Below are 23,072 nucleotides of genomic sequence, written 5' to 3'. Positions count from 1 at the left end.
AACTTTAAAGCTGTGATGGTCATTTTCCAACAATTCTACTTAAAACAGGGAAAAAATACAGTTCAGCTTAGACTTTGTTTACAGTTTTATTCACATAAGGACCCAGGAGCCAAAGATTTGGTTCCAGGGACCTCAATTAGTTCCAGGAACCTGAAAATAACAGAAGAAAAACCTGAGAACCTTTTCACCCATCATTTTCCCACCATGTAGAGCATAAGAAGGACCTCCTTAATGCTATCTTTGGCATCTTTGGTTTAGAGCTGTAATGCGTAATGTGTGACAAAACAGCTTAAAAAAGACTCGGTAATTAAAGAACTGGAAGAAAGCAAAAGCCTAAAACGTTTAAGGGGACATCTGAACAGATATCTCTAGAAACAGAGCATATCTTTGAAGTTAGATAATGCTGGGCCTACACAACAACATGAATAAAAGAATTTAGAACCGGTACCAGGTAAGCTACAACTCCTAACAAAGTCGGTTGTTACAGCGCAGCCTTACATTGCCAAAACCGGGCTCCCTGGTCTCAGGCAGCCGAGACACGGGTGTGAAGGCAATGAGCAGTGCGGACACTGCCTGCTGTCCCGCAGAGGCTGGGCGGGTTTCCCCTGGGCAGTGCTGGGAGCAGGCTCCCTGCAGCGGCAGCAGCCGGCGGCACAGCCGGGCACGGTGCCCGGGGCTGACCGCAGGGCCGAGCGGGGAGAGGCGACGGGAGCCGTACCGGTGTGCTGCTATTCCGCATCGTCCGGGGGGATGCCGAGCTCCTCGTCCGTCCAGGCCGAAGGGTCAGGATACGGGAAGTGTCCCTGGGAGAGAGGCCCGTCAGAGCGCGGCCGGGGCCCGGCCCGCGCCCCCCGTCCCCGGCCGCCGCGCCGGCCTCACCAGCACCATGTCCGAGTTGTGCCAGAACTGCCAGAGGATCCAGAACCACATGAAGCCGCTGAGCGCCTCGCTTCGGATCACCTGCGCCCGCGTCAGCTCCGGGAACTGCCGGTACCGCGGCGGGATGTGCACCCCGCCGCCCGCGCTGCAACACAGCACGGCCCCGCCTCACTCCGGGCCCCGCCGGCCCCGGCCCGCCCGCCAGCCCCGGCCCGGCCCGCCCCGCTCACCGCCGCCGCCCGGGCACGGCGGCCCCGGTCTGCAGCAGCCGCCCCGCCGCTCGGCCCAGCGCCGCCACCACCATGGCCGTGCCCAATGTCACCCGCACCGCCCAGCAACAGCCCCGGCGATTGGCGCGGCCGCCGCCTTCCGGGGCGGAGACAGCCCGCGGCACCGAGGTATCCCGGGAAACGGAGGGAGTCCGGGGCTCCGAGGGATCCCGGGAAAGGGTGGTGGCCCGCGGCACAGAAGGGTCCGAGCACACAGGGAGAGCGCTGGCCCCTCGCTCCCCAGAGCACTTGGGAGCGCCGGGGCGGCACCAAGGGCGGCTTCGCCGTGAGTTCTCCCCAAAGTTGGCGTCGCCCACGAGGGGCGAGCTCCCCAGCCAAGCCGCTGCTTTTTGGAGGGGCGGGGGGAGAGGACGGCTCCAGCTGGTGGTGTTTAAGGAAGGGGCGAAAGGAGCAGCGCTTCCCTCTGTCCAAGCCTGGGCAGCCCGGCGGTCCAGCCCGGGCAGTCCGGTTGCGGAGCGGCGGGGCCGGGGCGGTGTCCCGGCGGGGCCAGGCTGTCTGGGAGGGAGCAGCTGGTGCGGAGCCTCTTCCCGCTCTCTGGGCCGGCAGCCGGAGCGGGAACGCAGGGGCGGCGCCTCGGCATAGAAATAGCCAGTACAGAATTCCCACCTGAGCATCTTAGAGAGTTGTGTTCTTCTCTCCCGTTTTCCGTCTCCCACGGGTGTTACAGCGGTACCTCTGCCTGTTTATTGCTCGTTTTCAGCAGTGTTCCTGGAGCTGCAGCCTGGTTTCAGTCCCGGCACTTTGAGGAGGATGGAAAAGCCAGCCTGCCGGTGGGTGGATTTGGTCACCGGTATATGCCAGAGCAAGGGTTGGAGGAATTCTGCCACCTTTTCGTGGAGAACCAGTTGCATCCAGTAATGCATATCTGGGACACTGAAGTGATCACAAAAGAAGCAAGCAAAAAAAAAAAAAATGGAGAAAGTACCCAGACTATCAGGAGGGTCCTTTCAAGGAATCCAGCACTCCCCTACTCCTCCTGACAAGGTATGATGCCAATGTAAGATTAATCCACACTTGTAATTCCTCCTGAATCTTTCTTGAATAACACTCCCCAAAGAACTGGAGAAGAGTTTCTCTGAACCTCCTGAGGGTATTTTAAATAAGCACTAATACCTTCTCCAGTTGTTAACACCCCAAACACCCAACATCCTCAGCTGAAGCAGTGGATAGCCTTGAAGTTAAGGAATTTTAAGTTCCCTGCTCATCTGAGCCATTTTCAGCAGCAGTTTACAGGGAATAGCAGCAAACTTTTCAAGTTTTTACTTACTGTGTGCAATGTGTTGCAACCCTGCAGTGTGCTTCATACTAAGTTTATGTTTTTTCTATAAAAGCTGAATTCTTTGATACAAAGTTCATCATTTTACTGCTGGCTCTGCCTTCCAACTGCCTTGTATTTTTTCTTTCTGCCTTCTTGCAGTCCCTGGCATTCTGTTCCCTGGGTCCTTGTTCTCAAGCATCCCATGTTTCCCATCTTGCTCAGGCTGGATATCTCTACTGTTGGCTTTGACCTGCAGAGGCAAATTTGTCCCCCTAGACTGAACCCCCACTTTCTTCACTCTTCCTTGACTTCAGGTCCTTTCATTGACCTTCCAGCTTTGCTTGCCAGGGAGCTTGGAAGCTGTGTAAGCAGCAGCAGCAGTGCACACGTGGCCACTGGCTGCCCACCCCTGCTACACACCTAGCAGCTGAATAGAAACCAGGTGCAAGGGGGTAGGTTTAGGGTTTTTTTTAATGTTCCTTCTTTTCAAACTTTATTTCTCAAAATCAAAACCATTTGTGATGAATTTACAGATAAGCAGCATAGTTCCACAAGACATGGTGAAAGAATTATGAAGAGAAGTAATAAACTGAAAGTAAATTTCAACTTTGTAGACAATATTCCTGTTTAAGGATTTAAATGTTCAAAAATAATGCTCATTTTCTGCTTCCATCCCTTCCTTCCCCCTTCCAGGTAAGCTCCACATCCATCTCACATGTCCAGTGCTGCCACACAGCTAATAAAGATTCCTATAGCTCTCTGCTGCCAAGATGTCCAGTAACACAGTAAGCTCATAATCTATGGGTGGGTCACTGGAAAATCAGAGAAGGAAAAGCTGGGAAACAAAGACAGTTATTGCAGGGTGGGGGTTTTGTTCCATGTTGATTTAGTTTGTTTGTACTGCAGTAAGTTGCAGAGTATCTGTTGCCGAGCTCTCCATTGCTTCTTGTATTTTCATTTTCCACAGCTGTTGTGTTTGTGCCTGGAACCCAGGTCCCTTTTGCATGCCCTTGATACCCTCAACCAAAAGGAATTGCATTGGTTTGTCCCTGGAGGCTTCCCGTGTCCTGAGAGGGGCTCGTGTGCTGGCAAGGAGGGAAACTGATGGCTATTACTACCTGGGCCACATTGTCCAGGAGGTGAAGGTAACTCTTTATTGGGAACGTGGCTCTAAGAGCATGTATGGGGTTTTTTTTAACTCTGTTCTTCCCATACTCACCAGTCCCAAGCCCTTGCTGTGGGGTGGCCCTCCAGTGTTACAGTGCACTTCCTAGACACTGTTGCCTCCCCACACCCTGTTTTCATCTGTTACCTGGTGCTGTCTAGCTGTTTGCTGTGAGGAGTCCTGCAAGTAAGAACAGCCTGGAGACCAATCTGTTTTTCTAGATGTAATGAGTTTTTATTCAGAGGCAGACAAAACAGGTCCCTTATCCCTGTTGTCTACTTTTGCCCAGCCTAGCAGCAGAGTTACTTAGCTAAACAGCAGCTAGTAATCCAAAATGTTTGTCTTCAGGGTCCACTTCCTCTTTACCAAACTGAGAGCTTTCCTCATTCTTTTCCATCTGTGTTTCTGGGAATTGCGAGATGATTTTGGATGTCAGACAGAAAATCCCCCCTGCAGGTTTTCTTTTAAAATCCAGTCCATTTTGCAGGTTAGTTAAATAAATTTTGTTGCTAGTATAGGAGCGGATGTATGTGAGCTTCAGTGTGGGGTAGAACAGATTGGGACAGCTATAGGCACAAGTGACATCAGCTGGAGCAGGAGCTGGCAGTGTTACTTGTGTAAGTGCACTCAGAGATCTGCAGAGGAGGCTGATTCTGGCAATCGATCTTGCCCTCGCTGCTGAAGGTTTCAATTAAAGTATTTAAATTAATGACAGTTGTGACTTTTTACTGCTTTGTTACCCTTCTGATTGCTGAAGGATTGTGGTTTTTTGTCCTTCTGATTGTGGTGAACTGCATCATGCAGTTTCTTTTGGCTGCTCTTTTTCTAGTGGGAGGTTTTCCTGGTAGAGTTCTGCCTTAGCCTGCTGACTGTGTTCTTACTAAAATGTAACTCCAAAGTGAAAGGAAGAAAAAACCTGTAAGCCCCTTAAGCCCCAGCTTTTTATTTACTTTTAAAGTGGTATGGGCACAGTACAGTGAAACCCTGTTAGAAGAGGAAAGCTGCATTCCCAGAGCACATTCCACTTCCTGGGATTTCTGCCGCTTCCCTCTTAGCACTTGAGCTTTGCTGTTAACTGGACTTCACAAATTGCCTTGCACATCACATGTTTTACTCTTGCAGGGCTCCAGGGAAGGCTTTTTAGTTGAGTTTGACCAAAATCGTGCTCTGAAGGGCAAGGTGCAGCGTGGCCAGCAGGAAACGCCCCTCTATGACATTCTGCACTACGAAGACGCCCGGCGACAGCCTCTTGCTCCAGGGGACAGAGTCTTGGCACCATGGGAGGCTCCAGCCAAACGTTTTGGCCCTGGCACTGTGCTAAGGGTTGTGGAGAACACAGAGGCACCTTTAGGTACCTGCTTTGGGTGTTTTGGTTTTCTTAGCAGCACTGGACTCGCCACAGGAGCTGGTCACTGCAGGGAAGAGAACGGGCTCCAGCACGGAGGATTCACCTCCTGCTGCTTGGGTTCTCTTTGTTGTGTTTTTATTGTTGGCACTAAGCCACCTTTTCAGGGTCAGAATTAATGCAGATCACCGAATTTGCCTTTGCTTTGATCTGTGGATGAAAACTTCCTAAAAAGTTAGGGGTTTAGGTTAGCATCCTCCCAGCACAAATCAGAAAACTTTCCTGGTCCTCCTGAGAGTCACCTGATTATCTGTTAGTCTGCTTTCCAGCTATTTCAGGGTAAAATCCCACCTGCTGTGGCAAGTGAGATTTTTTTTATGTCTGCTGTCTCCTCGCAGGAAATTCGGGAGAAAGCCAGATTTTAAACCTATAAAGAATAAAATCATGGAAGTTGTTACAGAATTGTCTGAAACACAAGTCATTACTTTTACCTCCTGCTCTCTATGAGATAAATCACACATATTGACATGCTGCTAATACATTACTTGCCCTTTTTTATTTTTCCCCAACAGGCACAGCACAAAATGAAAGGGGAGTGCTTGTGAATTTCTGGAATGGGCAGACTAAGGAGGTGTCTTCTGCGCAAGCTCTGCGGATTCCCCTGCCCCTAAGCGAACGCATCATCCTGGAGCTGCAGATGCCTTTAGCAGCCAGGCAGATGGTGGTAGATTCAAGCTTGGATTACCCATACCTTGTGACACCAGGTTATAGAGCCTCAGGGCACTACAGACAGGGTCACCTGGGCCTGGATTGCTGCCCAGAGGCTCTGTATTCCACTCATCCCTGTGCAAAATGCAGCTGGGGGTGTACCTCGCTTCCCCAGTGCTGCCTTGGAGCCTGGGAACCCACACGGCCTGCAGAGTGCAAAGTGCAGCAGGAAAACACCTTCATCCCCAGAGCAAGCCTGACTGAAGAAAAGCTCAGCAAGAAAATAGAACAGGAACTGTCTGAATTGAGGATTGCTTCTTCAGAAAGTGTTTCCAGAGAGGAAGAGAAAAAGGAAGATAAGAGATTAGAGACAGAAAACGTTCCCAAAGATGTTAGGTCCTGTTTGGAAGAGGACCATGAGGCTATAGAAACTGAGAAGGTAAAAAGTGGTTCACCCTGGCTCTTCTGTTAATAAATGGTCTGGTATTTGTGTAATTATCTGCTTTGTTACTGCAAGTTTACTACCCCTGGTACCAAGCTAGAGGTTTAAGGGCTGTTCCTTATGCCTTCCTGCTAAAGAATGGAGAGACTTTGCACTGCCTTCCTTTGACTGGGGTCAGGTCTTTGTCAGTAATCTGTCATTGTCCCTGAATGGAGCAGGCTTCCATGGATGCAGAATACGAGAAGTGTTGCATAGCCTAGTCCCTTTACATTCTGCTTCTGTATGAAGGAGGTAAAGGCAAAAAAAAAAAAAAAGGAAAAGGTGTCAGAAGACTTGACAGTGGATAAAGATTACGGATGGGATTGTTCCATACCAAGGCAGTCTCTTGCAGGATTCTTTTAACATACTTCTCCACCCTGTTAGAGGTGTCCCCTCTCCCACACAAGAGACTTACGTAGTCCTCAGCAGCTGATTTGGTGCTTGTGAGCAGGGCACGGGCTGAGGATCAGTAAGGGGGAGGTTCATGTGCACCAGCTACTGCCACACTTACCTCCATTGCTCTGCAAGGGTTCGAATCCAAATTCTGGCACATGCCAGAAGCAGGGCTGTCTTTCAGCCAGAGCTCCTCTGGCCTGATCTCTTTTATACCAGTCTGGGCCCTTTCAGGCAAAAGTACTTTGGGTCATTTGGGGACATAGGGAAACTCAGGAAGTTATCAGAAATTACCTATGGGTTGTTTCTTTAGTAAAGAACTCTCCCAGAATTCGATTTTTTTTCATTCTGTCTTAAACTTCAGTTACAACTTAAGATCTTATGCTGTAAACTCATTAAATAAACCTTTTCCTTATCAGGTCCGGATTGTGGTTGCATTTCTTGTTCTTTCTAGGGCCCTCAGAGGGAGATGGCTCGTGCTGTGGTTGATGCTGCTGTCAACACAGACAGCTGGTTAATGGAGACAGATCACAAGGAAGAAGCAGAGAGCAGACAGCAGGATGCTGAAGCTGAAGCTAATTTTGAACATGATCATGGTATTGGAACTGTAACTCTTTTACCCAAACATAAGACTTAGCACATAATATCAGTGCAGGATGGCATCATGTATAAGATCTGTCACCATAATTCTTGGTGCTTTACAAAGAAATACCATAATGCCATCTTTATATATAGGTATTAATGGTGCTATGGCTTGAGAAGTTATTAATCTTCTCTCAAAGTGAAAGAATTTTCAGATGGAACTTGAGATTTTTTGGCTGTTACAGCTCAGCTACTGCAGTAGGAGCTTTTGGGGGTTTTTAACCCATATCGTAGAGCTCAGTATAAATAGAAAGTTCCTTACTGTAAAACTTAATATTTAACATTAACAATGACTGTGTATAGCAACAAGATTTCACCAGGACTTTTCTGCAAAACAATTGTCTTATCTTTATTGCTTTATAATGTCACTAAGTACAATTTTGTTCCCTTAACAGCCAAACGGGGCTGGATCATGATTTTGATCAATTTGTTGCTGTTCTCAGCTTTGTGACAATTGCAGACATCTAAGAGAGGATTCTGAAAGCCTAAAGCTTTCTCTATTATTGCTTTATGATGCTGGTGGAAGAGGGAGAATGAAAAGTCAAACAGGAGTGCACATTTCCTTCCAGCTGGTGTTCCAGCACCATTCCATGCAACAGCTGCCACTCAGGTCTGCCCTGTCCTTAGCAGGAAGGTGTGAGCAAACTCTGCTCCTGTTCTCAGTTACCCAAAAGCTCTGTTAGCAGGGTTGTGCCCATGCTAATGTCTCGTGTCTCTCAGCAGGATGTGGAGCTCAGGCATTGCCCTATCAAAAGATGTATCATTTTTACTCATCTCAGAGCAGTTCATGCCAGTCTGTGAGATAGCATGTAAACAATCCTTTAGCCTGATTAACTGTGAGAAGCACCAGGCAAAATTCAGTTTCCCAGGCCAAACTCTAGCCTAAATGCAATGGCAAGCCTGTTCCTGAAAAGCTGGAACCTCTTTTGTGGAGACTAAAAACTGTCCCACTTCCTTATAGTAAAATGTTATAAAATCCTTGCTTGAGTATATTTCATATGAGCAGACCTTTTGTTCTTTTAATTTGCTTTCTTTTTATAAGCTTCTTATATTCTCATATGTCCTTGTCCTAATTTGTTTGAAAGGCCTTTTTGAGTCCAGAGTGGCAGAAGCTCCAGTGCAGCATTCCCAGAGGAGCCCTTCCATGGGAAGCAGTGCTTTGGTTCCTTTCAGGTGCCAGACCTTCTTTGCCCAGGTGAATCAATCACTGGAGAAAGACAGCCTGACCATCAGATCAGTCTTTTGTGGGCAGAGACCCCACAGTACCACCCACCTGCTGGCTGGGAGATCCACACATCTCCCAAAGCTTCCAAAAGACAAAAGCATCACAGTGAGTATTTAGGTTTAGTTCTTAGGATGAGGAGATTTGTTTTTGTCATGTGAGAATGTTCTCTCCTTTGATCTTTCACAAAGGTTTTTTGCTGCAACAGAAATTATGCCTGTGTGGAATAATGGTTATGCATAAATAGAAGCTTAAGGACTCCACTTGGGAGCCCATGTTGTGCAGGACAGGGGACTTGGGGTATTTTTGCTCAGCACTTTTGACAGAGTGTTTTTGTATGTTAGATTTAATCTCTTCTAAATAAGCTTCTCAGCCAGCTCTGCTAGATAGCAAAAAAAGAAAAAAGAATCTTCTTTTACAGATACTGAAAGCAAGAGAAAGTTTAGGCAGTCATCTGAGGCCCACAGCAGAGAGTGCATGTTAGGGCAGGGGTGGTCTTCTGATCCTTAGGCTGGTACTTTACCTGCTGGAAAACATCATTTGTTCACCTCCCACTTACAAAACTCCTTTGATTCTTTCTTTGATCTCTCCTTGTGTGTGTCATTAAACACACCCACAAGGTACATTTTTTTGCTAAGAATAGTGATACACTGGAGAACAAAGCTGTTTACAGCCCCTGGGAAGCTGTACAGATCAATGTGTTAAGAGAAACCAGTCAAAATGCAGTGTAAGACTGGCAGGAACATTATTTCAAAGTCCTGTAGTGTTTTCCAGCTTGTGGTATTCAAGTTGTCCCCAGGAAAGCCTTGGAAGAAGACATTCTGTTTGCAGAGGAGCAGCTGATAGCAGGAACATGCTAAATGCACTTGGGAATAGGAGGAAGAAGGATGAATTTGACAGAGGAAATATTTTGGGGGAACTCTGTTCTAGATCCACACAGCTCTAGCAGTGAAAACTGGAATGCATGTCTAAAGGTTTGGTGCTGTTTACTTGCACTTCCCTCATAAAGGGCACTGTAAGGAGTACAAAAACAAATAAATATTTCACTATGGCTGTGAAAAGAGGCCTTGTAGGTGCTCCTTCATCTCTGTACATGGCACAGTGCATTTAAAAACACAAATCAGCAGCACTACAGCACTGAAATGAAGCTACTGCTGAAGAAACACAAAGACTGCTTGAGCATGGGTAGAAATCTGACAACAAAAGGTGAAGAGTTGGAACACCTGCAGAGAACTCAGGAATGTTTTGGGTTTGGCCAGATGGGGGCAGGTATTTCTCTTGCTAATAAAATCTAGTAAGGAATTTATAATGTTTTATGGTCAGAACCTGGATTTTCCTTCCAATCCAGAAGCTGACCCAAAAACTGGGGAGTTTTAAGCATTGGCTCAACACCAGAACAGCACAGCCTACTGTCCTTTGGAGAACTCTTAAGACTGGATTTTCAGGCACCTGTTTGTTGATTAAGCCTAATGTTTTCTACAGGTTTTAGCATCATCCTCAGTATTTTCATGGATGGGAATCAACACCACAGTATTTGTGAGCCTTTGTAGTTTCTAGGCCTCAGGAGTGGCATTAAAACTGGGCTGTTCTGGTTTTGTGCGCTTACAGTGCGCATTAGAAAAATATACTGCTGGGACTAAGGGTTCAGTTTGCTTTTTTTTCTTGTAGAAGTCAATCCTTAGTGGTGCATCTCAGAAGAGGTGGAAGGAGCTGGACTTCAGCAGAGCCAAGACTGAGCACAGAAGGTGGCAAGAAGAACAGAGGCAGCTGAAGAGGCACCAGCAGCAAGAGGCAGATGGCACCCAGCGCCAGCTGCGCAGGGACAGCCAGAGGTGATGCTGGGAACTGACTGCTTTTTGTGCTAAAGGTTGGAAGGTTGGTAACATCTGCTCCCTGCTGCTCTCCTTCAGTCCCTGCACATCCCACCTTGTGCTTTTTGCTGGGCTCTGCAGAGGGGTCGCAGTGGTTCCCTCCTGGAATGAAATTGGTGCTGGAGGTGTGAGTGAGTGGGTACACAGCATTATCTCCAAGGGCAAATTCCCTTCACTCCTGCTCTCAGACCAAAAGTGCTGACATCAGGCACCAGCCCATTTGGGGCTTTTGCTACCTCTGTTCTGGACACAGGTTTAATCCTCATAACCTAACAAAGAGTCCTGGAATGTTAAATGAACACAGATTGCCAAAATATCTGCTTTGTGTCTTATGCACTGTCTTTCTTTTTTATTGCTCTTTCTTTATGAGAAATTTGAGAAATTTTGTTTTGGAAACAGGCAGCGATTGCGTCAGAGAACATTGCAAGGGCTGGAGAAACAGCTGGAGCACAAAGAGAGAGCTTTGCAGCGCATGGCACTGCTCCAGGCTGCTGGGGCTGAGAGGAGGAGGAAGGAATCCTGCTCTCGAGAGGAGGAGGACAGGAAGGCAAGGCAGAGGCTTCAGTTCTTAAAGACACGGCGTTTGCAGAGAGAGGAGTTGCAGGCAGAAAGCAACAAAAGGAGCTGTGAACAAGAGAAAGAAAGGCTGGTAGGGGCAGTTCCAGAATTTATTTTCTTCTTCTGCCATGTTTCCAGCAGTGGAAGTATATATACAGATATCTGGAGTATTTGTATATTTCACCTGTTTTACATCCAGTATAACTGTATCATTTAGAGATAAAAAAGGGTAACCTTTTTTTTGGCATGTGTATAAAGATGAAAAGTGGAAACTAAAATTCCTTATTTCTGCCACAAAAGCAGTCTTTCTGCGTGCTAGAAATGAATTTCCATAGATTATATCCATTTCTGTGATCCTAGTGAGGATCATAGTACTGTAGGATGATTTGGATTGTGTTCTTCCAGTCCCAGCCCCCCTGCCATGGGCAGGGACACCTTCCACTAGACCAGACTGCTCAGAGCCCCCTGTCCAACCTGCCAGGGATGGGGCATCCACAGCTTCTCTGGGCAACCTGTGCCAGTGCCTCTCCACCCCCACAGGAAAGAATTAATTACTAATATCTAATCTAAACCTACTCTTTTTCAGTTTAAAGCCATTCCCCCTTGTCCCATCACTCCACACCCTTGTAAAAAGTCCCTCTCCAGCTCTTGTAGCCCCTTTAGGCAATGGAAGGTGCTCTAAAATCTCCACAGAGCCTTCCCTTCTCCAGGCTGAACAAGCCCAGCTCTCAGCTGGCTCCATAGCAGAGGTGCTCCAGCCCTCTGAACATCTTTGTGATCCTCCTCTGGACTCACTCCAGCGGATCCATGTCCATGCTGGGGGCCCCAGAGCTGGACAGAGATGAAGAGTGAGGATGAAATTTGGCATGAAGGCTGACTGTACAGTTTTGAATGTCTTTATGTAGGAGTTGCTGAAGAGCAGAATGCAGTCACGGCAGGAAGTGCTGGAAAAAGAATCCCAGGAGCAGGACAAACAGCAAAACCAGCACCAGGCTGCCAAAGTGAGAGTGTTCCAGAGGAGAGAGAGTTCTCATCTGAAGATGGAAAAAGAAGGGCAGAAACTCCGTGCCCTCCAGCAGTACCTCAGGGAACAGAAGCTCCTGCTGCTCCGAGCATCCCTGCTCGAGTAAGGAAGCTGCACAGTGGGTGAGCAGGGCCTGGAGCAGTTCACAGACCTGCTGTGTGCTGTCACCTGTGAGTCAGTGTGCCAGAACAGAGTGGGACAGGTGGCATTTGGATTCCTGGAGAGGTCTCTAATCTCCCTGTCACTGCAGCCAGAGTGCACTTCCACTGCTCTGTCCTTCACCTGCCTTTCTTCCTGGGGTCACTGGCTTCCCCCTCCCCTGAGAGGGAGCAGCAGGGCACATCTAGAGGCACTTTCTGCATCAGAAAGGAGGAGTTTTTAGGGCATTGTACTGTGGGGAGTGGAGGTGCCAAAGGAGAGGAGGAGGTTAAGCTTGTCACATCCTGAAATTCTGCCTCTTCCTCACATCATCTGAGGTACAAAATTCCCTGTGGCTGTGCCACAGGAAATGCACTGATCAGCTCTGGGTAACCAGAAATTTCAGCCAGGTATTTAGGAAAGGAGAATGGACATAACACAATTTATTTGCTGAAACAGTCAGAGCTGTATGGAAATATCTTTATTTTACACAGAGTTATGCTAAAATTAATACAATGTATGTATATATATGGTCATATATATGATCAGCTCTGGGTAACCAGAAATTTCAGATGGGTATTTAAGGAAAGGAGAATGGACATAGCACAATTTATTTGCTGAAACAGTCAGAGCTATATGGAAATTTCTTTCTTTTACATAGAATTATGCTAAAATGAATACAATATTTGTGATACCTTGTTTCAAGTAATGCCTAGAACTAAACTAGATACAAAATTTAAACTTGGCCTGACATTCTGTGTACACTTAGGAACATGATACATATTTTCTGGCACATTATAAAAATTTATACCTCCTTCTAGAATATAGCAACAGTGATAATGGCAGTTTCTTTAAAAAAAAAAAATTAAGAAAACTTGTGAAAGAGAGCTGCTTTGAAATCCTGCCAAATCTGAATGGCCAGCAGTTTCCAAGCAGTAACTGTCAGACTGCATTCCTTCAGGGATAATAGAGAGGCTATGCCTTCAGCTTTTCCCTAAAAAGACAAAGTTAGGTCTCTCACCCAGATGTTTACAAATTACTCTGAGACCTTAATAGCTAAAATGGGTATTTTTAACCTTTAGGATCCATAATGTATGTGCATGAGCCATCCTGAGATTTTTGCTTAAAGGAAAAAAAAAAAAAAGGGAAAAGGAAAAATGAACTTAAATAGAAGGTGAAGGCTTTAACAAACAAAATGTCAGAGTTAGAGCCTGAAAAAAGTGTAACTTGCTTCAGATTATGGAAACTACATGTGAGGCACAGTTTTGCATTTTAGACATGAATTCCCATCATTTGGAACAGTTTCCACTCTGTCGAGTGTCTGGGAAAGTTGGCTGGAATTTGCTCAGCAGGAACATGGATGGTTGTGCCCCAGAGCTGGCACACACTCTGCTGAGGGAACGTGGGTGCTGGTGGCACTTGGAGATTTTCTTCAGGGTAATGTTTGGGGGGTTGCTTGCTTCTCTTCTTGTTTGAGTTCTCTTTTACATAAATCTTGTGCTGGTTAGGACGATGGTCTGCCTGCTTATGACTCTAATTAGACTTAAAGAAACAAGCCTAAAACTTACAAGGTGTTAAACTCTGCTCCTGCTTTTATCCTTATGCACTTGGAAATGGAATATGCAGTGATTAAAGGAAAGTACATGAAATATACTGAGCTGAATCTAAACTTATTTTTCAGACTTCATTTATATGCTATTAATCTATGCTTTATAATCACCATAAAACAGCAGATTGTCTGCTTATGCACTTTCTCTTCATTGCTTAACCACCTGAGAACAGACTACTGCAGAGACCCTGCTCTACTGCTATTTCACACAGGGTAGGTCTGGGAATATATTCAGTACCACATTATTTCCAATCATTCATAGACTGTATTTCTCACTATTAAAATGCAGCCATAAAATCATTTTAATACTGCTATTAAAATAATTGATGATAAATGCCACGTGTAATCCAGCTCTTCTGCTAGCTTTATTTGATTTTAAACATTCACAGTGTGGTTTTGATCCATCAGGAAAATGCTTGGACTCTGGTTTGAAACCTGCTGGAAAAAAAAACCCTAAGTATCCCTAAGTATCTGCATATCAGTTAAGGTTGTGAGTGGAGTGGAACCAGGGGAGCACCAGGGAGGGTAGTAGAGAAAATCACACAGAGCAGAAAAAAAATAAACCTCTTCAGTTTCAGAAAGAAAAATTAAGACCAGGACATATATTCCCAGAAGTTGTTTTTTATTATGGAATTAGTTTTTTCTGCCTAGGTAAATATTTTATTATGCTGTTTATAATCCAAACTCCTATCATAATGTACTAGAGTACAGAAGTTTGAAAAAAAATTTAAATGGTCTGGTTTTGTAATCCAAAATGACTAAGAGCAGACCATTACATGCAGGATGTTAGGACACTTCTACAATAAAAGTAGAAGTTAAAAGTATAAAAGACAAACAGGTTTATTGGCTTTTTTCAGCCTGAATGTGTTGCTTAGGTGATGCTAGCACATAATTTCTCATACCACAGTGCAGGTAAGTCAGTAAATTAAATATTTAACCTGATATATTTTAAAACAGACTTGATCAATTAACAACATCTTTCTGAAGATGTTTTTAAAAACTACCAGAGCATATTAGCTCTTAGACCTGTGCAATGAGTGGGAAATGTCCAATTGTGCAAATTCTTCCTGCTTTCTGGAACAGACCTTCTGATCGTCCCGTGCCTGGTGCTTGGCTGAAATGACTGAAGGCAGCATTAGTGGAGAGCAGCCACTGTGCACCTCATCTCTGGGGTACCCGTGACTTCTCACCTTCAGCTTCCTCTGTGGCAGCTCCCAGGCAGCACAGGTAACCCCCCACAGGGAGAAGGCAGCAGGCACAGGAGTCTATTTGAGGGCAGAAGCTGCAGTTTTGATGAGCAGTGGCTTAGCTGCCTCCAGGATGTCCAGTTCAGGGTCCAGTGAACGTCCCAGTCCTTCCAGAACCATGATGGCAAAGATGATGGAAGCAAAATTGCTCTCGAGCTTCACCTGGAACCACAACAGAGTGAATGGACTCAGTGGATATTATCTTCTTCTGTACCCCCTCAACCAAGGTACCAGCTCTGCCTAAGCTGGGAGGGAAGGGAAGAGGCTGGGGAGGGCATTTGCACACCTGAAACTATAATGCAACTCCACCAGTTGGACTGTGCAGCCCTGTGGCTGACAACCCCCGTTCAAGCCACCACAGGTCTTTTGATTTCCAAAGTTGTTTGCAGCTGTGGAAATTTGTCCCCCAAATAATCAGTTATAAGGAGGTTTCTATAGTCTAAGGGACTATAAAAAAGGTAGGAAAAACTATGTGTTACAAAAATATTCCTTTTAGTAGACAGTATCAGCCATTAAATGAAGTATTGAGCCAAAAAAAAAAAAAAGCCAAACACTCCCCCCCCCAAAAAAAAACCAAACCAAACCCAAAACAGAAATTGGGCTTGGCAGAATGTGTATAAGACCTGAGAAACAGCATGCCTGCACCACTTGTATGCAATCCTGCTGTTCCTCTCCTAGCAGTTTGTTTCAAAAATCAGTCCCCCTCCTTGTTAGCCCCTCATGTTGCCAGTAGTTCTCCCTCCCCAGATAAACTTCCAGCTATTAAAGGGGACAGGGACAGGACCTCACCTTATGGGTCATCAGTAGTTTGAAGACACTGGAGAGGAGGTTTCCCACCTGAAGCTGTAATACGCAAGGATAATTTTAACAGCTGATCAAAAAACCTTTTTGTTTCAGTTTTCAGTGCCAAGTTGCACTGAATTGCAGGTAAGTGGGACTGTGACATGGTGCACTTGCCTTGCCCAGGGCAATGGTGTTCCCCCGGACCCTGGTCACAAGCTCTGCCATCTCAGCCTTGAAGCGCTCGATGTCCTGGCACTGGTTGGCACGGGCGTGGTGGAGGATCAGCTCTGCCACCCTCTCCCCCTGAGAAACAAGAACAGCACAACCAGAACCTGATCACTGGTGACTTGCAATCAGATGCTTGCAGTTCTTGCTTTTAGTAGTTGAGAAGTGCCCCTGGCAGCACAGGATGGGCCTGGATACAGGCATGGATTAGCATCGCTTCTTTAGCATGCTTCAGCAGACCAAGACAAAATGTGCCCCTCTTGAGCTGTGTTAGTGAGCCCTTCACCCTGCAGCAACAGGCAAGTAGGAGCACAATGCTTGTTCCCAGAATGAACAGGAGACACCAGCACTGGGTTCTCTAGTCCATCTGACAGTGAGTTTCAAGTGGGGAAGAGGATAACGTAGTTCCCCTCACATGGAGGAGCCTAGCAGAGGTCAGACCCCTCCACACACACCTGTTTTCCTTCCTCTCCTCTATAGATGCTGACACAACAGCAAAACGGAGGAAGGCATATGGGCCTTCCAGCAGCAAGGCTGCAGAGAGGAACATGTGGGGCAGATCAAGATGTTAACCCATTCCCTCCTCTTCTGTAACAAAACGTGACAGATTCTGCAACAGTGGCTCCCAGGAAGTCCTAACTTGCAGCAGAAGTATTCCTAACCACGAAGGGGCAGCCAATACTTCCCATTTAGAACCTTCTGGTTCCTGGGGCCCAGAAATTGCTCCACTCTGGCAGCCTCCTTGCTGCAGCTGAACAACTTGTCCTTGCGTTTGGGGATAAGATGCTAGCAAGGCTCCTTACCCCTCTTGGCATTTCAAGGGGAAATAGAAAACTCTCACTTTGGCCATTGCATTCCAGAGCTACCTCCCTTCCCCAGGCAGCCCCATGCCAGAGAGGGGCCTCACCTGTCCCTGGACCACAGCCGTGAACACGGCGCGGAAGTTCTGCATGTCGGCGCTCTGCAGCTCCGCCACGATCCCTGCGTCCAGCAGCACCAGGCGCAGCTGCCGCAGGGCTGGCTGCACCTCTGGCACCGGGGTGTCACCCAGCCCTGGCACCGGGGTGTCACCCAGCCCTGGCACCGGGGTGTCACCCAGCCCTGGCCGCGCCGTGCCCTGAACCAGGATGTTCCCGGGGTGCAGGTCGGCGTGGACGAAGTTGTCGACGAAGATCTGGAGGACAGGTAAGTGTGAGAGCAGCTCGTTCCAAGCAAACCTGGTGACACAAAAAACCCCCAGGCAAACGGCAAAGGGTTGTTTGTGGTCTGTTCTCTGTCATTACCAGTGATGGGACATCACCCTGGGCAGCACCACAGCTGGTGGCTTCTGCTGGAGACCAGCTCGGGCACTCGGGAAGTCAGCAGGGCTGTGTGAAGTGATCCAGTGTTTGCTAGAGGTCAGGTAGGACAGCCAGGAGTCCCAGCAGGGAATGGCAGTGCCCTTTGGCAATTAGCCCTAAACTGGGGCACACTGGTGGGCCTTAGCAAAGAGTGATGCAGTAAGAACAGGCTGTTTGTATTACAGTGACAATGGTTACAGTGAATGGTTACGTTTGTCTAGTGCAACCAACCCACATTACAACTCCTTTGAAAAGTAAGGAAAGCAAGAGAAGAGGAAATAAACCTGTGTAGCTCTTCTCTGACTTTGCTAGCAGTTAGCACCAAAAAGGACTGGCAAGAGGACAAGAACCAAACAGTACTTCCCCTGCCCCAAACCTCCTGGTGACCTGGGACTACAGGACTTCCTGCCTCAAGGAGATTATCTTTGTATTTCATGGATTTCTCCTATGAATTTGCTCAACTGCCATGTAAATAATTAGAGCTGTGTGAAAAAATATGGTTTTGGTGTTGCCTGAAAAAAATTTCTTCTGCCAATTTTATGTCCTCCTTATTGAGAAACCCTACACAATAGATCCATATTCATTCTCGTGCACTCATGACTGCATAATCTCTGACATAAGCTACTCATCTTTCTGCTTTCCAGAGTTAAGAGTCCAAATTATTTCACCATTCTGGTATGGAAGCTGTTCCACACAAGTAATCTTCCTATCTGCCTTCCTCTGCACCTCTTCTAGTTCTGCTACAGCCCTTGAAATGGAGGGTCCTGGGCATCAAGGGACAAGAACTGCAGAGTACTCCAGAAAGAGGTATTTGTTTTACTTACAGACATAAAGTTGTTTCTTTGCTCTTTAATTCTTTCCCATTCCTAAAATTTGAAACCAATCTTAGCATAAAACTATTCTGGTTCCAGCATTGCTTTTCTGAGTAGTAAAAGCTATTTCAGAGCCTGTCATACTACCTGGAGCCAGAACTGGAGGTTCACTATTGCCCCAGCACAATGCTGCAGTTAGCAGCAGCATTTCATCTGACATGCACTGCCCACACACTCAGTACTGTCAGGAGCTTTTGCAACTCTTCCCTGCTGGTTCTCACAGCCCCTCACAAGACACTTGTATCACCCTCTCAACACTCCTTTCCAGATTATTTCAGCCACAGAAGAGCTAGATAGCCAGAAGCTGAACCTGGCCAGGTTTGTTCTCTTTACTCCAGATTTAGTTCTCCCTAAGAAAAAGGCAGTTTTAGAGGAGTTGATAAATTAAGAAATCAGCTCATTGTTTTCCCTCTGAGTCATATGCACAATCTCTGCAGAGCACATGACATTTGCTAATAATGTTGCACTTTAAGGTACTTGGCTAATAGGTGAATATTCATCAAATTGATTAGTGGGTGTTCTAAGCAAAGGCTGACCAAGGTGCACAGGCCAGTCCTACTGTGTGCAGGCAGATGTCCCCTCTGCAGTGGCAGAGCTTGTGTCAGAGCCTAAGCAGGGCCGAGTCCAGCCCAGGCTTTACCCAGACCAGGTACAGCTAGGGAGCAAATGGTTTCTCTCTTTAGCCACATTGCCTTATTATCCAAACTGAATTGCTTCTGCAGGAAAACAACCTTCTCTTGCATCCCCAGCCAGGTGCCTACCATCTTTAGCAGCATGTCCATGCCCATCCTGGCCAGCCTCTGCCGCAGCTCTGTGCCCATCTCCACGTGCAGGTAGCGTGAAATGGGCTCACTCTCCTGAAACAGAGACAGAGCTGGAGTCAAACACCCCCTGCATCCCACCTTCAAACACACCTTTTCTTGGGTGCCAGGAGTGGAGGGAAGGTGATGATAATACTCTAGAAAGGACTTGGCAGAAAGAGCCTGTACCTAGTGTGATGGAGAACATGACAGAACCGAGGGTTTGTTGGCTTGGGAAGACACGGTATTCCAGGGACAGAAACACCCTTGCCAGGGTCACACGCAGGAAAACTAAGCCTGAGAGTAGCTTTGATCTGGGACTCCAACATCCACAAGGGAAGTGAGGCAAGGATCAGAAAGTGTCAGGCTGCTGAGCTCCTTGCTTTGACCCAGCACAGAGGAGAGGTGAAACGTGGTGTTGGTTTGCAAAGCACAGGGTGGCTGCACCCACTGCTGGTCTGCTTGCTTTCAGGCCAAGTGTTCACTTCTATACAGAGTTGTCTGCTACCTGTCTTCAGGATGCAGATGTTTGCAAACAAAACAGTGGAAGAGACACTAAGGAAGGACATCAATCTCCTTAAGCAAATAAGAAAAAAAGCATCCTTCTGCCTCTGATTTCTCCTTCTCAAAAAGAAACACCTCCTAGCCATGGTCTCCTTGGGGCTTTCTCACTGCTACCATCAACCCCACGCCCTGCAATTCTTACCTCAAATGTTTCCACTAGAACATCTGCTGTTACCAAGGGCCAAAGGGGAGTTGGAAACTTCACAAAATCGACATCTAGGAAATTCTGTCGGAAGCGCTCCAGATTCCTGGCTTCGTAGCGTAAGTCAATCTCCAGGGACAAATAGAAAAGCAGATTGGAAATGAGAATCAACTAGGATTAGATCATCAGGATCCGGTGTGAATTGCAATACTCAATACCAACAAAACAAGTCAGAAAGGCAGAATGGAAGCAAAGTAAGAGTGTTGCTTTTTACAGGCTCATAGCCTCCCTGATGGAAGAGGAGCAGACTGGGTAATGGATGGTGCACAGCCAGGTCCAACCTTTGAAATATGGGTGCCTTACTAGAGGCACAGTGTCTCAAAATAGACCAGGACCACGTTATATTCAAAAATACAAGAAGATCCTGAACTGAATCCTATCCTGAATGGAAGCTTGCTGTCTAAACAGCAAGGCAGGCAGACAGGATAGAAGAACTGCAGCCACAGCCTCACTTGACAGAGAGGCAGCTGTAGCAGGAAGAAATTTAATGTCATTCCTACAAAATAATCCACTATGCCAAGTCCAGGCCCTGGTTCTTCAGTGATCCAGTGTCTTGACCCAAGGGCATCTCTCATACTGTCTGCTACTGCTCAAGGAGGCAGGATAACCTTGCCTCTCCTCCCTTGTCTGGCAGTGGGGAATATCCCAGGAATATTCATTCAAAGGGAAAAAGCTACAATGAGCCTATCAGATGTTCTCCTAACTCTCAGTCTTCTGCACATCACCCAAGCTCTGCCAAACTGGTACAAATAATCTTGAGTCACATCTGACCACAGTAACAGTTCCCAGCATGCATTTACTGTGCAGAGATTTTGGAATTGTAGAGAACAATTAAGCTTGTTACAGACTTCAGACTCTGCAATGTAGACACAAAAATTAAATTAGCAGATAATGGCTCATTTCATAGAAACATAAGCCTAATTAAGCTGCAGTGAGATCTTTGTAAGTTTGATAGTAGCAATGTTCCAGGACTGCATCTCTAGAAGACATTAGTAAATCAGGATGTTTTCAGATCTGTTTGCAAAATTTTACTGACACTGTGAGTCTGATGATAATACAGAGTAGAATGTGTTATTAACGTCTGTGAAACCATTATCTATGCCTATATATATCAGTGTTAACAAACATGACTAGTGAGTACAGACTGCAAACATATATGTAGAATTATAGAAAAAACCCACATGCCTGAGTACTTGCTTGGAGAGATTCTTTCCTAAGGAGAGGTGTCTCACTAGTGTTCACCTTTCACAATGCTGCAAAAAGAACTCTGACTATGGCTAGCTAGCTGTCCAGGCTGTCCACTAGAAAATACATTCAAAGTCTAAACATTGTTTCCAAAGTCTAAAAAATAATTTTAGATCTAATAAAGACTGTTTTTTCATTGTTTTGCTACTTTGTGAGCGTGTAAGCTTTCCTACAGAAATGTTATGTGATTTGATTAGACTAAAGAACAGAACTAAAGAACAAGTCAGCCTTCATCGAACCATTTTAAATGTAGTGGTGTGAACAGAGTTAGAGGCAGCCAGAGCAAGAGAAAGGGCAGTTTTGTTTAGCTGGGGACCATGGCCTGGCACATACCTGCTGCATCATAAGCTTCTCAAACTCCTCCACAATCTCTGTCAAACTGAGCCACTTGAAGCCAGGGAGGAGTCCAATGATGCGGCTGCCCATCTTCATGAGAAACAGATCCATCTGGACTTGGTGGACCAGCCCAGGGTGCAGGACCTGCACAAGAACGAGCAGTGGCAACATCAACCCCCCCAGACACTCCATTGCAATGAGTCCAGGTGATACATTTCAAATATACAGAACCCAGCTTATGAGGATAGGAGGGAACCAGCTTCCTTGGCTAGTCCTCAGAAGAATTCCCATTTTGCCATTGATTAGGTCATAGAGAAACATTTTATCATTGTCAAAGTCAGTGTATCAGTGCTGGAGGCTACAGTCTCACCCAAAGATATTTTACACCACTTTCAGTCTTGCCCTGTCCCTTAGTAGTATTTGAAGCTGCTCAAATATAAGGTTTCTTTAAATAAACTTTGCTGGAACACACTTTTATGTTTCAGATTTCTTCATGTGAGCAAAGAAGGAGGTTTGCTGTCTGGAAGGTGCAAGCAACCTTAATACTAATTCTTTTAATGCAAATTGGGCCCTTTGAGGCATTCCTAGTACCCACACGCCACACCACATCTTGAGGTCCATTTGGCAAGAGCGGGGGATTGTGGCTGGCTGGAACAAAAGCACTGAGCAAGGACACCAGGAGAGACAGCATCCCTCCTTGTTCCACCTGGCCCTGGCCAGCTACTCCTCTCCACGGGATGGACCTCATCCAGCACGCTCCACGTTCATACCTCTACCATTTCGGCACATGACTTACTTTAATGGCTACAGGCACGAGATGTCTGGCTGATGACGGATCTGCATTCGGGAGTGGCTTGGCCCTCTGCTCCATAAGGGACATCCTACTCCTGGAACTTCCCTGGGAGCAGTCTGCAGAACTCGGTTCCTCCCTGCTCCTCTCATCCCGTATCTCCTTACTCTTCCTCCTTCTCAGCCACCCGAGGAGGCCTCTAAAGCCTGACACTTCCCACGCTTCAAAGGCGGACCTGAGCTCCGAGTTCTGCTCCAGCTCCTTGGCCCGGGAGCCACCGATGGCAGCCAGGTCAGCATAGGCTTTATACACCTGGGCAACGCAGCCCGAGCCCACCGGCTCCCGGCTCGGGAACTTGAGCATGCCCATCCAGTCCTCACCGAAGGCCTTCCTCAAGAGCTCGTCGGTGTGGCCCCAGGGGTGCGGGCTCACCTCGACGTGCAGCTTGGAAAACTCATCACAGAAGGCCTCCGAGAAGAGGTCCCTGCGGGTGCTGGCCCACTGGCCCAGCTTGACACACGTGGGGCCGGCGGCCTCGGCCGCCCTGCGCAGCAGCCGCAGCCAGCGGGCGCCCAAGCCGGGCCACAGCCGGCCCAGCGGGTAGAGCAGCAGCAGCGGCCCGAAGCGCAGCAGGAGCCCGCAGGCGCGCACACCCAGCCGCAGCACCAGCCACAAGCGCCGCAGCAGCCCCCGGGGCGGCCGCTCCGCGCCGCGCTCCGCCGCCCACGCCGGGCCGCGCTGCCCCGGCCTCTCCTTCCAGCCGGTCCCGGCGGGCACGGCCGCGGGCACGGCCAAGGCCACGGCGGTCCAGCGGCCGGCGCGCAGCCCGGAGCGCCCCGCGCCCGCCCGCCCGGGCAGCGCCGGCCGGAGCCGGAAGGCGGCGGCGCGCGCGAGCACCGGGAGCGGGAGCAGCCGCGCGGCGCCGCCGGCCACCATCGCGCGCGCTCCCGCCGCCACCGCGCGCGCCCCCGCCGGGGGCAGGGGGCGGGAGGGGGGCGCGCCCGGCCAATCAGCGCCCCGGAGCGCTGCTACGCCCCGCCCCTTAAAGGGCCAGCAGCGAGAGCCTGGCGGGAACGCGAGTGCCG

The 23,072-nt window shown here is 47.7% G+C and overlaps 3 protein-coding genes across 5 annotated transcripts; 1 reads left to right on the top strand and 2 right to left on the bottom strand.

Moving 5' to 3' along the window:
- Positions 1-67: 67 nt before the first annotated feature.
- On the bottom strand, positions 68-1,234 carry NDUFB2 (NADH:ubiquinone oxidoreductase subunit B2). The gene is made up of 4 exons (XM_084206422.1): positions 1,110-1,234; positions 880-1,024; positions 719-803; positions 68-150 (listed from the first exon to the last, which is right to left on the bottom strand). The coding sequence occupies exons 1-3, from the start codon at positions 1,181-1,183 to the stop codon at positions 729-731; spliced, it is 294 nt and encodes a 97-aa protein (XP_084062548.1). The 5' UTR covers positions 1,184-1,234; the 3' UTR covers positions 68-150; positions 719-728.
- Positions 1,235-1,298: 64 nt separating this feature from the next.
- LOC311154010 (uncharacterized protein) lies at positions 1,299-13,690 on the top strand. 3 transcript variants are annotated; one of them, XM_084206156.1, is made up of 11 exons: positions 1,299-1,434; positions 1,870-2,153; positions 3,121-3,212; positions 3,395-3,572; positions 4,715-4,943; positions 5,510-6,084; positions 6,974-7,115; positions 8,247-8,491; positions 10,052-10,215; positions 10,654-10,903; positions 11,718-13,690. In XM_084206156.1, exons 2-11 carry the CDS (start codon positions 2,082-2,084, stop codon positions 11,940-11,942), a joined length of 2,172 nt encoding a protein of 723 aa, XP_084062282.1. In that variant the 5' UTR covers positions 1,299-1,434; positions 1,870-2,081; the 3' UTR covers positions 11,943-13,690. The 3 variants fall into 3 exon arrangements, with proteins under 3 accessions (XP_084062282.1, XP_084062284.1, XP_084062283.1); XM_084206157.1 differs by having other exon boundaries at positions 1,311-1,434; positions 1,873-2,153; XM_084206158.1 differs by lacking the exon at positions 3,121-3,212.
- Positions 13,691-14,118: 428 nt separating this feature from the next.
- Positions 14,119-22,923, bottom strand: ADCK2 (aarF domain containing kinase 2; the record flags this gene model as incomplete). The annotated part of the gene is made up of 8 exons (XM_084206029.1): positions 14,119-14,992; positions 15,620-15,673; positions 15,788-15,916; positions 16,746-17,012; positions 18,812-18,907; positions 19,557-19,685; positions 21,195-21,341; positions 21,994-22,923. 8 exons carry the CDS (start codon positions 22,921-22,923, stop codon positions 14,849-14,851), a joined length of 1,896 nt encoding a protein of 631 aa, XP_084062155.1. The 3' UTR covers positions 14,119-14,848.
- Between the last annotated feature and the right edge of the window lie 149 nt (positions 22,924-23,072).

The sequence above is a fragment of the Fringilla coelebs genome (assembly GCF_963513975.1).
Source record: "Fringilla coelebs genome assembly, chromosome: 5".
Classification (NCBI taxonomy): Eukaryota; Metazoa; Chordata; class Aves; order Passeriformes; family Fringillidae; genus Fringilla; species Fringilla coelebs.
The sequence above is the reverse complement of the archived record's forward strand: the minus strand, read 5'-3'. Positions and strand labels throughout refer to the sequence as shown.

What these genes read in the sequence shown, in the direction of transcription:
- LOC311154010 (XM_084206156.1), top strand. Translation starts at nt 2,082, where the DNA reads ATGGAGAAAGTACCCAGACTATCAGGAGGGTCCTTTCAAGGAATCCAG. An exon ending in CCCCTACTCCTCCTGACAAG is followed by an intron (nt 2,154 to 3,120) that starts GTATGATGCCAA and finishes TCCCCCTTCCAG; the next exon opens with GTAAGCTCCACATCCATCTC. An exon ending in ACATTGTCCAGGAGGTGAAG is followed by an intron (nt 3,573 to 4,714) that starts GTAACTCTTTAT and finishes TTACTCTTGCAG; the next exon opens with GGCTCCAGGGAAGGCTTTTT.
- NDUFB2 (XM_084206422.1), bottom strand. Translation starts at nt 1,183, where the DNA reads ATGGTGGTGGCGGCGCTGGGCCGAGCGGCGGGGCGGCTGCTGCAGACC. An exon ending in GCCGTGCCCGGGCGGCGGCG is followed by an intron (nt 1,025 to 1,109) that starts GTGAGCGGGGCG and finishes GCTGTGTTGCAG; the next exon opens with CGCGGGCGGCGGGGTGCACA. An exon ending in ACAACTCGGACATGGTGCTG is followed by an intron (nt 804 to 879) that starts GTGAGGCCGGCG and finishes CCTCTCTCCCAG; the next exon opens with GGACACTTCCCGTATCCTGA.